The sequence below is a fragment of the Oryzias melastigma genome, unplaced genomic scaffold (assembly GCF_002922805.2).
Source record: "Oryzias melastigma strain HK-1 unplaced genomic scaffold, ASM292280v2 sc00331, whole genome shotgun sequence".
NCBI lineage: Eukaryota > Metazoa > Chordata > Actinopteri > Beloniformes > Adrianichthyidae > Oryzias > Oryzias melastigma.
In genome coordinates, this window is record NW_023416933.1 from 114384 (window position 1) to 128343 (window position 13960).

The 13960-nt window shown below is 39.3% G+C and overlaps 2 gene segments (V, D, J or C); both read left to right on the forward strand.

The window, feature by feature from the left end:
• Positions 1–1201: 1201 nt before the first annotated feature.
• LOC118598323 lies at positions 1202–1979 on the forward strand. The segment is given in 2 exon segments: positions 1202–1404; positions 1482–1979. Coding segments are annotated over 2 exon segments (405 nt in total).
• Positions 1980–9208: 7229 nt separating this feature from the next.
• Positions 9209–9960, forward strand: LOC118598324. The segment is given in 2 exon segments: positions 9209–9396; positions 9549–9960. Coding segments are annotated over 2 exon segments (387 nt in total).
• The last annotated feature ends 4000 nt before the right edge of the window (positions 9961–13960 follow it).

The following is a 13960-nucleotide window of genomic DNA, read 5'->3' on the forward strand; positions in this document are numbered from 1 at the left end:
AGCGCTTTTGTTTGTCGCAATAACCTGTCACCAATCAATAGGTTTCAACTGTAGCTCCAGGTTAACCAGTCTGTTCCATTTTTTATGAACCTACAACCTATGGAGGCCCAAAAATGATACAGTTCAATCCTGCTTATTGGGTTGATTTTATAATAGAACCACTCACTAGAATGATCAGTGGAAACACGGCTTGAGAAGCTGAGGAACAGACCTCCTGCTGGTGTCCAGAGTCGGGACAAAACAATGTAAAGTTTCAGTTTCATGCAGTTAAAATCTAGAACAGGTTTAGAGATGTTGGACACACTACAACTCTCACATGTCCACCAGTTTCTGAACCCACTATATTTTTTTGCCTGCATTTGTCCCATTCACTGATAAGTAAAAGTAAGGGCTCTGGAGAAACCAACAGTGTGTTGCAGGGAACACAATCACTCCCACACATGCACACTTTAGAGTAACCATTTAATCTATGAAGCATGTTTTTTGACCGTTGGAGGAAACCTGGAAAAAACCCAAACATACTCAAAGAAAGGCCCCACTGGGATGTAAACCAGGGCCTTGTCTCTGTGAGGCAACAGCGCTAACCACTGTGCCACCAAGTGCAGAAACAGAAACTCTTAAATACATCTCAAAAGAAATAACCTAAAATGTTTGCAGCCGTGCATCAATCCATGGAGAACCACTGGATGGAGGGTGGAGCCATTAACAACCTGAACAAAAAGCACAAGAGTGAGAAAACAAAACAGAACTGACAGATTACTGACCTCTGACTGACTGTGCAGGAATAACGTATACCCGAGTGTGAACATGACATGATATGGGTTTGGTGGATGCATGTAGGATACCCACACAAACTACTCTAATTTCCTGATTAGCTGCTCATACGGAGCGTGCTCTGTGAATGTCGCTACTTGAACAGTACATAAGGATTGGGGGGATTAAAAAAATGTAATATCCTTCTGAAAATGTTTCTGTAAATGAATGAATGCATCTTTAACTCCTAAATGTGAATACCTGTTGCTCAAAGAATGCCTGTAAAAAACAAATTTGAATGAACATTTTCACTTTACAGCCTCACTTGTGATTTACCACCTTGATATTTCATGTGGGCCAACTGTGTGCCTCTTATGGATTTGGCCATTTTCACACTGAGACGTCCTGCATCTAACTGTAGGGGGAGTAGTGACTAAAACTTAACTCGGAGGAGGAAGAGGCAGCAGAAGAACAGATGAAAGAACAGACAGAGAGATTGAGGGAGGAGCTGAGCTGTTAGTGAACTATAGAAGAGACACAAACTTCCACTTTAACACAGTTCAACACACAAAAGCCAAACATCATCTTTCTCCAACATGCTGTCTGTGCAGACATCTGTGTTCACTCTGCTGCTTCTAGTCATTGGAACAGGTTGATGGATTCTTTCAAAGATACATTTCAGCATTTGATGTTTGTCCATCACTGATCTGACTTCTCTCTTCCTTTAGATGTCAGCTGTGAAGAACTCACTGCAGTCAAGAAGGAAGAGTCCACTTTGGAAGGAGCTTCCGTCACTCTGTCCTACAAATATCCCAAACTCTCTACTGGAGATTATTTCTTCTGGTATCGACAAATTCCAGGAAAACCTCCAGAATTGATGATCTCTCATTCTTCTTCGGGAGCAACAGGAAATGAAAAAGTCAAAGGACTGAAAATTCAAGTGAAGAACAAACAGATAGATCTGCAGATCTCCTCTGCTGCAGTGACAGAGTCTGCTGTGTACTACTGTGCTGTGAAGCCCACAGTGACAGGAAACAACAAAACTCTGTACAAAAACCGACAACAACAAAACACTTAACAACATCCACTAGAGGACGCTCCAATACCAAAATCGTTCATGTTGAGAGAACAGAACTGATCAAGAATAAACCCAGAGAAAGTTCTAGTGTGAGCAGAGGGGACACAAGTGCAGAAAATCAATTCTGGGGAAAAAAAGGAAAAAATAATAATAATAATGATAAAGATTCCTTATTCTGTCTCCTTTGTGCATTTCAGATCACTACTGTGTTTAATTGTGAATTAAGTGGCACAAAACAAAACCTCTCCATTTTGTTTAAAAATAACTCAGTTTTCCCTCTCCCCCCAAAAGTTAAGAGTCTGGATGTCATTCTCAACAGTTCTCTTTCTTTCACCTCCCATATCAATATCATCACCACTTATGTATATTTTCACCTATGAAACATCTGTCTTCTCTGTCCGTCCCTCGGCTCTCACTCTCGTCCACAGGCTAGTCCTAAAATATAAATTACAACTGGTCCAAAATGCAGCAGCTCGCCTCATCACTCAGACTACCTCCTAAACATCACCTCTCACCAGTTCTTCAGCATCTCCACTGTATTATCTATAAAATCCTCTCCTGACTTTCAAAAGTTCTTCATAATCTCGTCTCACCATCTTTCAAACCTCCTTAAAGTTTCCATTCCTGCCCGCTCCCTTAGATCTTCCTCCATCTGGGGGGGGGGGGTTGGTTAGTACCATATCCTTGGTAAAGATCCATCTGGTTGCCCCCCTTTCCCGCTTCATCACCATGATGATCAGGGCTTTAAATCGTTCTGCCCTCCAGCTCTTTAACTTTCTCCTTTCCAACCTCCAGTACTTGAAGTCACTTCCTAATTTTATCTGTAATCTTAAAACTTAATTATTACAATTGGCTTCTCCATCCTGATTTAGTTACAATCATTTTATTATTTGTATTGAATTTTCTTTTCTCTTTTTTTGCCTTTGAAATTTTATACTGAACCTTCGTTATTATGTAAAATGTGTACTATGTTTACCTTTGTGTATCTTCTACTGTAAGGAGACCTCGAGTACCAGAGAAAAGAATGTTGCTGCTTCTCATCTGGATGATGATGGTCTCCTTCAAACTGGTTTGTGGTTTCCACTAGAGATCATCAAACATAATGAAACTAGTGCAGCTGTTTCAGACATTTCACCTCCAGATTCTGGAGGAAGTCTCTGTTCTATCCTGATTATAGCTGTTAAATCTTTTCATGTTTGAATCCTGTGTGAGCTGCAGATTTATGTTCTCTCATGTTTTCGACTCATCAACTGTTTCTAAAAGAAACCAGATGAAGAATGAAAGAAGCGAGAATCAGAATTTAACAGATTCAAAACTTTAGAATAACCAGCCACTCCATATCACAATATTTTCCTTTCTAAAATGTTTTTAATATTTGATTTTAACATTATCACTTTAGAAAAAAATTTGTATATTTTTTGAAATTTTGTATTTATATTTGATTCTATGAACTTTGGTAAATAAATGAACATTGTTTTAGCTTCTTCTGATGGAATATCTTTATTACAAATAGTTCAAATGAGCTATTGCTGACAGTAAATCACCCCTATTTGTGAAAAAAATATCTAACTCTGCTAATTTTGGTTTTATTAATTTGTCCATTCATTTTAGCTTAAATATTACGAACCTCAAAGGTCCAGACTTAATCATGTTCAGTTTTAAATAGTTTTAAAAGCATTTTAAAGTCTTTGAGTTAAGCAGACTGTTAACCAGGAGGAAGAGGAGCTGAGAGAAGAGGAAGAACAGATGTAAGAACAGACAGAGAGATTGAGGGAGGAGCTGAGCTGTTAGTGAACTATAGAAGAGACACAAACTTCCACTTTAACACAGTTCAACACACAAAAGCCAAACATCATCTTTCTCCAACATGCTGTCTGTGCAGACATCTGTGTTCACTCTGCTGCTTCTAGTCATTGGAACAGGTTGATGGATTCTTTCAAAGATACATTTCAGCATTTGATGTTTGTCCATCACTGATCTGACTTCTCTCTTCCTTTAGATGTCAGCTGTGAAGAACTCACTGCAGTCAAGAAGGAAGAGTCCACTTTGGAAGGAGCTTCTGTCACTCTGTCCTACAAATATAAAAACACTGCAACAGGAAATGATTATTTCTTCTGGTATCGACAATTTCCAGGAAAATCTCCAGAGTTCTTGATCTCTCACACTGGAGCAAAACTGAAGTTACAGAGTCCAGTTCCTGGATTTTTCTTTGAAGAAAATGATGACAAAACACAAATGGATCTGCAGATCTCCTCTGCTGCAGTGACAGACTCTGCTGTGTACTACAGTGCTGTGAGGCCCACAGTGACAGGAAACAACAACACTCTGTACAAAAACACAACATCCACTAGAGGGAGTCACACACGGACCAATTGTTATGTATTTAGACTGATGTCAAACACAAAGATAGAGACAGAGCTGCTAAGATCTTTGATTGGTTGAGTTTATCTCAATGGCCCCGCCCACTGAACTTTAGATCATCCAGTGACATTATTTCTCCCTCATTGTGCTGCAGTGGAAGAACAGAGTTCATCTGCTGTCTGTGTGTCTTCAAGAACTTCAAAGACATGTTGCTTTACCTCTTTTTGCTTCTATCTCACATTCTAGGTGAGTTTAAGAACAGAGATTCAAGTTTGCTTGAAGCTGCTGCATGAACTCATCATCTCATTCATCTAATGGCTTCATTTTCTCCACTTTTTCCAGGACTCACAGCTGGAGACACAATCTCTCCTGATCAGGATCAACTTACAGGAACTGAAGGAAAATCTGTTACAATGAGATGTAACTATCAGACTGATGACAGCAGTCCTTGGCTTTATTGGTACAAACATGATTCTGACCTTCAGGCTCCTCAGTTTATTCTTAGGAAAGGAGGAAAAAGTTCCACAAGTAAATACATTCCAGATAAACGATATGAATCCAGAACAACAGACACATCAACTGAACTAATCATCACAAAGTTAACTCTGGCAGACACAGCTCTCTACTACTGTGCTCTATACGCCGCACAGTGATCCAAAGTGTAGAAGAGGCTGTACAAAAACCTGAAGACAGATATGGACTACTCTTCAAAGAGGAGGGAAGTGGTTTTCAAAGCACAGCTTCATATCAGATGGATTCTGTTCATTCCTGTTTGATCAGAGTCTCTGTGGTTACAGCTGCTAATGAAACACTGAGGGAGGATTCACATCAACACATGATCCACATCAACCAATAAACATCTACATGAAGGTTCAAACAGTTACAGTTCATCACCACAGACGTTGGTGAGGAAACTTCTGTTCTGATAAAAAGAACGCCGGTGAAAGACTTGGAATGACATTAAGATTTTTCTTGTTCATCCCAGAAAATAATTTAAAACACAGATTTACATTTTAATTAACTCAAAGATAAAAAGAACTTTAGCAAGTTTTAAACTTTTAAATTAACTTCCATTAGAATCTAGTGATGATCTCCTGTTTGAATCTATGATCTGTTTGTCCAGATATGATGAAGATACTTTATTCAATCAATTAAACTTGATTCTTAAAAAGCGCTCCTCGTACTTTGAGGAACCTGAAGCTCTTTACATTTAACAACAACTACTATGCAGTAACCCCCCCCCCCCCCCCTTCACTAACACCTTCAACCCATAACTCCACACACAGTGAATACGTCTAAAAATAACTTCTAAATGAAACTCATAAAATAAACGTAAAGCTTGGCTCTGCTGTGAGGAAACAATATTTTTGATTCTCTTCATACCAGCTCGGCCACAGGAACATCACCACAACCACCCAGACCAGGACTGCAATGGAGTCCACTCCACAGCTGTGAGGCCGCAGTCTAAGACTCCATCTGCCCCAAGAAGGACAACAACCACGGCAACGACCCCAGACCAAGCCAGCAAGCCCTGCTCCAAAAACCCTCTAGCAGACTGTTCCAGAGACGAGGACTTCAATGGCAGAACGAAGACTCACTGTAGACCCTCACCTTAGGGAGAACTAGAGGACCTCAGGGTCTGCGAGGGTTCATACTTTAAAAGAGGATCACTGAAATAAGAAGGCTCAAGACTGTTAAAAAGTTTATAAACCATTAAAGTACATTTTAAAATCACAGGGAGCCAATGCAGTAATTTTCAAACTGGTGTAATGAGCCGTGACAACAATAATTCAGTTTAATTCAGTTGTTAGAAACCAAGCTTAGACCACTAGGAAAATGCAAACTGAAGCGGAGAAACCCTTGGAACCAGAAACTTTACAAGCTGGAGTTCCAAGTGGTGAATGAAAACTGCTCTGTGCCTCTTTGGGGTAAAAGAACGAGTGAGGCAATGAAACTAACAACATTGTCACTTCACAGGCTCCCTCAAAGGAACAGTGGACACTGAAACAGATACAGAGTAGGCAGATGTGTTTACTGGAGATGGATGTCTGGATGGACTATACCAAGTTGAAGTAGATGAGTCCATTAAACCTGTGCAGCTACCAAAGAGACGTGTTCCTGTAGCAATGATGAAACCACTCAAAGATGAACTACAAGACTTGGAGCGCAGAGAAATAATCTCGCCTGTAGAGCGAAGCACAGACTGGATTAGTGGCATGGTGGTTGTCCAAAAATCAAATGGGAAACCAAGGGTTTGCATTGACTCAAGACCCTTAAACAAAGCACTAAAGCACAGCCATTTCCCCTTGCCAACTTTTCTTAGTGTGTGATGTAAAAAGTGGATTCTGACATGTCAAACTGGAAGAGGAGTCCAGCTGACAACATTTTCTACCCCATTTGGACGTTATCGCTGGCTCAGAATACCAATGGGAATCTGTACTGCACCAGAGATCTTTCAGAGGAAGTTGACGCAGGCACTGGAGAATCTGCCTGGCCTGTACATAATCGCAGATGATGTGTTGATCACAGGCCAAGGGGAAATGCAGGAAGCTGATGAATGTGATCATGATGAGAAACTAAGACTGTTCTTCAACAGGTGCAGACAGAAGAACATCAAGCTAAATGCAGAAAAAATGAAAATGCGTCAAATAGAAGTCACCTACATCGGACATCTTCTAACAGCTGATAGATTGAAGATAGATCCGGAAAAAGTGAGAGCCATCAATGAAATGCCACAGCCTGCTGGTGTCAAAGCAGTTTTAAAGACTCTTAGAAATGGTGAACTATTTAGCAAAGCTCTGCTCACACCTCCCTGACCAGTGTGAGATGTTGAGAAAACTTACACACAAAGAATGTGAATGGAACTGGAACAAAGAACACGAGGATACATTCACAAACCTGAAAAAAATAATCACATCATGCTCCTGTTCTGAGGTACTACAGTCCAGAAGAAGAACTCAAAATCCAGGTTGATGCCTCAGATACAGTTGGGAGCAGCGCTCATGCAAAAGGGTAAGCCTGTCGCCTTCGCGAGTCGAGCGCTCACACAGACTGAAAGAGGCTATGCCCAAATAGAATAAGAGTTTTTAGCTCTTGTCAGCATGGAGAAATTTCACCAGTTCACCTATGGTCATTGAGTCACAGTTCAGAGTGACCATAAGCCACTCGAGAATATTGTCAAGAAACATCTTCTCAGGGCACCAAAAAGGCTACAAAGAATGATGTTGAGGATCCAAAAGTATGATGTAAATGTGATGTATGTGTCAGGAAAAGACATGCTGTTGGCTGACACATTAAGCAGAGCCTATCTACCAGAACATTCTTCTTACAGCTCTGTGAAAGCAGAAATAGAGACAGTGAACATTTTACAGCATCTGCCAATATAAGAACAAAGATTAAGTGCAATTCGCATTGCAACATAGCAAGATGCAACACTCCAAATGATCAAAGAAACAGTAAGTCAAGGTTGGCCAAAAGAGAAATCAAAAGTTCAAAGTGAGATCAGCCTATATTTCTCTTTTCAAGGCGCAATAATTTTCAGAGGTGAACGAGACATAATTCCAGATTCATTGAGAAAAGACATAATTCAACGTATACACACTTCTTATCTAGGAGCTGAAGGCTGCCTCAGAAGAGTGAGGGAATGTGTACACTGGCCTGGAATGAATGAGATCAGTTTGCAGATCAGTCGACAACAAGCAGCAGAAAGAACCTTGTGAGACTCTGAAGCTGTTTCCACTGAGCAGTACGGTACGGTCCAGTCTGGTTTAGAATGGTCCAGGCTGTAACAATAGGAACTATTGCTGTCTATGTGTGTTCCGCCAAAAATGGGCCAGAGGTAGAAATGAATGAAAGCATGCACCTGTGCTGCATTGTATGATGAGACCCACCTGAGTTAATAAAAAGTACATCCCTGATGGATAAAGTTAACGTATTCTGTGTTGTGTTTCACGAATAAAGACCAGAATATAACATTGGCTGCCATTTTTCTAATATGTCACCAAGTGTCTAACCGTTTTTTGTTGTATGTTATCAATTTTTATTTAATTTTGTTTTAACCAAAGTCGTTAACGTGGTATCTAAAAGCATGATTGCATAAATGATAAATAATAAGGATTACACAATTTTACCTCAACAGCAACTGTCTTTACCTGTTGATGACTGATGTGAAGGTAAAACCTTTGTGTGGTTCCAATTTTAAGTCCTTAGCTCGACACTCCGTAGTTCTCCTTGTTAATCCAAGAATCCACGAAAAATCCACAATCCAGAAGTAAAGAAAAAAGAACACTTTAATTCCTCTTCAGATTATAAAAAAGAACAAACATCCAAGGAGAAGCAAAAACTGAATTACAAAGAAAATATGAAAATTAAAAGGAAGAACTTAGCGAGGTCAAAAAACTGTTGGACTCCACTCCACATTGTCTGTCACGAGTCTGCTGCGTGCATACACCTGCGCACCCAGAGCGCCTCCCAGGCTCCCCCTACTGGCGGTAAATAAAACTAAAACAAGTTGAATGCAAACATCTCACTTTGCTATTTAAGGCTCCTACAACCTTTGACTGTTATTTGTTAATCGGATAAGTTTCCCAATCCAATCCCAGTCTTAGTCAAGTCCAAGTTCTTGTATTCATTTATTTATTTGTATTTACTTCTATAAGTATTCATTGTTTGTGGGGTCATATCTGTGTTTGTTAATTGAGGGGGGGGAGGGGGGGTAAAGGGTGGATTGGGTTTCTCTCTTTTTATTGATCGATTTATTTATTTGCTTGTTTCTGTTTTAATTGTAGAGCGCTTCAAGGTGCACAAACATGACAAGTGCTTGATTGATTAATATGTACTCCTTTTAAGTACTATAACTAAAATACATGCTAATTTACTTACAACTATGAGTCCTCATTACCAGTGTGAGAATCATATGAATGTTTCAAAATGAATTAGATTTTATGAAGGCCCAAAGAGGACATAAAGAACATTATCTCCACTGATAAAGTCATCTTCTGTTCCTCCACCAGGGGGCGACATAGTGAAGTGGGCGGGGCTCTCCTCCTGTTCTGTGTTCAGCATTCAGTCAATAAGAAGTGGTGCTGTGAAGAGAACAATTGTCAGAGTGAATGTTGAACATCAGCTAGTTTCTCCTGTTGATTGAAACCTTGTTGTACAGATGGAACATTGGCTGTGGATTCTTCTTGCTGCTCTTTTCTTTGGTAAGACACAAAGATCAACATGTTTCCTCTTCAAACACTTCAACACATCACTGAGCTGTACATGAAGAGCTGTTCAAGCTGCTGATTGTTGTCCTTCAATCAATCATCTTTATTGATTCATCTCTTCCTCTGCATGTTCTGTTCTTCCTCAGAGTGTAAAGGAGAAGACAAAGTGATCCAACCAGGAGGAGAAGTCATTGCTGCTGAAGGAGACTCTGTCACACTCAACTGTACCTTTGAGACCAGTTACACCCCGTATTTGTTCTGGTACAAACAAGAAGTGAACAGTTACCCAAAGTACATGTTGAAACGTTACTCATCAACAGGAGACAACGCTCCAGAGTTCAACGAAGACAGATTTAAGGCTGAACTCAAAAAAGACAAATCCGTTCCTCTGACGATCCATAATCTTCATGTGTCAGACTCTGCTGTGTACTACTGTGCTCTGCAGCCCACAGTGACAGGAAACAACAAAACTCTGTACAAAAACCTGTAGACAACTCAGTATCGTTAACAACCACTAGAGGATGCTATGATTCAATAAAAAGTTTCATGTAATCAGCAGTTTTACATCCTTCCAAAACTATGTAGATGATACTTTGCATTTCATGTCAGTCACAGCAGGCGAATAAGGAGCAGTAGACTCAGTCTGTTTCTGTCTCCAACAGATCAGTGAGTAAAAGCAGAACATTTTTTGTAAATAAACAAACAGACTGAGATAATCATCTATGGTCCCAAGAAACTCAGAGAAAGTGTTAATCATCTTCAGTTTCTTTCTCTAAGGTTAGAAATATCAGCTTTATCATCAGCTCAGTCTTGAACTCTGACAGTTATAATGAATCTATAAAATCTTAATAATTTTAACATATTTAAAACATCCACAAAATCAAAGGTTTAAGGTCTAAACCAGACCAGGAGAGACTTTTAGAGACAGTTAGGATCCCAGGCGCCACAATTTTCTTGTAATTATGTTTCACCCCTATTTTGTTTCATTTTATTGCTCAGATGCCCATTGTTGTTTTTCCAAATCAAAATAATACAAAAAGAACATTATTACAATATTCTGCCGTACTGTATGGTCACGTCTTTGCTAAATCCAAAGTCTTTCCACACTTTGGACTGTAATGAAGGATTGATCATTTTTTGCTGAGATTTAACTATGTCATTTTTTGGATTATAGTAACATAAATTAACTGTGCCTCAATCCAAATGGTATTTTACAATATTAATTGTAATTGATTTTTTTTTTTATTTGGAAACAATTTTATAATGCTATAGGTCAGACAGATCAATCTGATTGGATAAATCAATTCATAGATTAGGTTATCCATGTCAGAGAGTCTCATGCAGAAATTCAAGTGCAGTTGCATCATTGTTTACATGGTTTTATAGCATTTTTCTTCTGATGTAGGACATGTATAAAATAATTTTGGATTAAAACTGCATTTCTGAGTATTTCTTATACTCAGAAATATACTTTATATACTTTTCTTTTTAATTACGACTTTAAATATTGTAAATGTGCAAGAAAAAAGTCATATCTGCTAAATTACAAGAATAAAGTTGTATATTCATGACTTTAAAAGTCACATGCTACATTTATATGTATAATTTTTTCTCAGTCATTTACGACTTTAAATCTCGTAAATTTACAAGAAAAAACTTGTAAATTTACAAGATTAAAAGTTGTAAATGTACAAGACTTAAAGTTGTAAATTAATAGAGAAAAGAACCAAAGTTTTCTGTTTATCAGAGATGTGTTCAAAGATAAAAGATGGGGAGCATTTTGTGAAGATTTATTTCCAGATTGGTTTTAAAAAACAAAGAAATTCTGAACCTTTTGGTGACACAAATCAATTGTCAGTGACGCGGACTCTCCGGTTTGGTGTCGGTAATGCAGAGTTTCAAATGTAAAATAAAGAACTCACGTTTGCAGGACCGCCACTTTATTTTGTGATTTCGGTTCACATACCCAGAAGCCCTTTCACCACCTTAAGTCATCTCTCTGTCATGCGCAGAAACCAAAGGAGAATGTAAACGGTGTTCAGTACGACCCCTTTTCCAAATGAAACGTCCTGTTTGAACACAGAACAACAACGAGGAATGACAATAGTCTGTCACGTTAGCACAAGAACATTGCAAATTCCTAAAACTAGTCCTCTTTAGACGGAAGCATCACTCAGAGTTGGAGGAGATCTTGCCTTTCATGGAGGAAGAAATGACTGGAAGTGGACAGCTGTGAGGATATGGATGATTTCATCAACAGGATCTGCAAAGATCCTGCAAGCCGCCCATCGATGAATAAAACATTAAAAATCTCAAAATCAAATCAGCATCTCACCTACTTCATCCTAACTTTGACATTTATATTGTGTAAGTGTTTGGAATAAACTTTTCCTCAAAACAAACCCATGAAAAAGAAGTGCAAAAACATCTTTTTTCTCCACAGGTTCACCGAGTGATCTACCACCTCCATGCAGCATAAAGGTTTGAAAAAGTCTGCAGAAAGTCTGTATCCACCCACAGGGGAAGGTGTGACCAAGACTTAACCAGGAGGAAGAGGAGCTGAGAGAAGAGGAAGAACAGATGAAAGAACAGACAGAGAGATTGAGGGAGGAGCTGAGCTGTTAGTGAACTATAGAAGAGACACAAACTTCCACTTTAACACAGTTCAACACACAAAAGCCAAACATCATCTTTCTCCAACATGCTGTCTGTGCAGACATCTGTGTTCACTCTGCTGCTTCTAGTCATTGGAACAGGTTGATGGATTCTTTCAAAGATACATTTCAGCATTTGATGTTTGTCCATCACTGATCTGACTTCTCTCTTCCTTTAGATGTCAGCTGTGAAGAACTCACTGCAGTCAAGAAGGAAGAGTCCACTTTGGAAGGAGCTTCTGTCACTCTGTCCTACAAATATACTAGAATTATAAGTGCTAGTGATGATTTCTTCTGGTATCGACAATTTCCAGGAAAATCTCCAGAGTTTCTGATCTATATCTCAGGAATAAACATCTCAAGATCCTCAGAAAGCTTCAAAAGTACCACAAAGTTTGTTGCCAAACTGACAGGAAAATAACATTTGGATCTGCAGATCTCCTCTGCTGCAGTGTCAGACTCTGCTGTGTACTACTGTGCTGTGAGGCCCACAGTGACAGGAAACAACAACACTCTGAACAAAAACCTTCAGAGAAAACATAAAACCAAACATCCACTAGAGTGCGTCACACACTAAGACAGCACAGATGGTCGAGTCATTTGACTGATGAAAAAAAGAGAAATGAAGCAGTAAAGATGAAAGAAAACTGTTGTGAAAACGCTTAACTCTTTGATTGGTTGAGTGCATTTCATTGGCTCCGCCCACTGAACTTCAGATCACCCAGTGACATTTTTTCTCCCTCCATGAACTGCAGTAGAAGAACAGAGTTCATCTGCTGTCTGTGTGTCTTCAAGAACTCCAAAGACATGTTGCTTTACCTCTTTTTGCTTCTATCTCACATTCTAGGTGAGTTTAAGAACAGAGATTCAAGTTTGCTTGAAGCTGCTGCATGAACTCATCATCTCATTCATCTAATGGCTTCATTTTCTCCACTTTTTCCAGGACTCACAGCTGGAGACACAATCTCTCCTGATCAGGATCAACTTACAGGAACTGAAGGGAAATCTCTTACAATGAGATGTAACTATCAGACAGATTACAGGAATATCACACTTGGCTGGTTCAAACATGATTCTGACCTTCAGGCTCCTCAGTTTATTCTCTGGAAAGGAGCAAAAGATTTTGTAGCTCACGAATATATTCCAGATAAACGATATGAATCCAGAACAACAGACACATCAACTGAACTGATCATCACAAAGTTAACTCTGGCAGATACAGCTCTCTATTACTGTAGACACACAGTGATCCAAAGTGTTGAAGAGGCTGTACAAAAACCTGAAGACAGATATGGACTACTCTTCAAAGAGGAGGGAAGTGGTTTTCAAAGCACAGCTTCATATCAGATGGATTCTGTTCATTCCTGTTTGATCAGAGTCTCTGTGGTTACAGCTGCTAATGAAACACTGAGGGAGGATTCACATCAACACATGATCCACATCAACTAATAAATATAAATAAACTTATGTTTTGTGAAAAAACATACGGTGCCTCAGTGGTTAGCCCTCTTGCCCCACAGCAAGAAGGTCCCGGTTCAAATCCCGGCTGACGGATCTGAAACATAAACATCAACTGGGACCTTTCTGTGTGGAGTTTGCATCTTCTTTCCGTGCATGTGTGGGTTTTCACGGGGGCCTCCTGATTCCTCCCACTGTCCAAAAACATGCCTAAAATGTTAACTGGTCACTCTAAATTGCCCCTAGGGGCAGGGCCGTGCTGAGACATTTGGAGGGGCAGGTGCTCAAAGTTAAAAAAAGGGCACATGGAACAAAAGTTTGAAGCACCGCACAACATACCTTACAAAACATTGTGCTGATTCATGATCTGCCTTTAATTATTATTCATTAGTAAAAATAATAAAAAAAATTATATGAAATAATGTGTCTTTGCATCTGTACATATT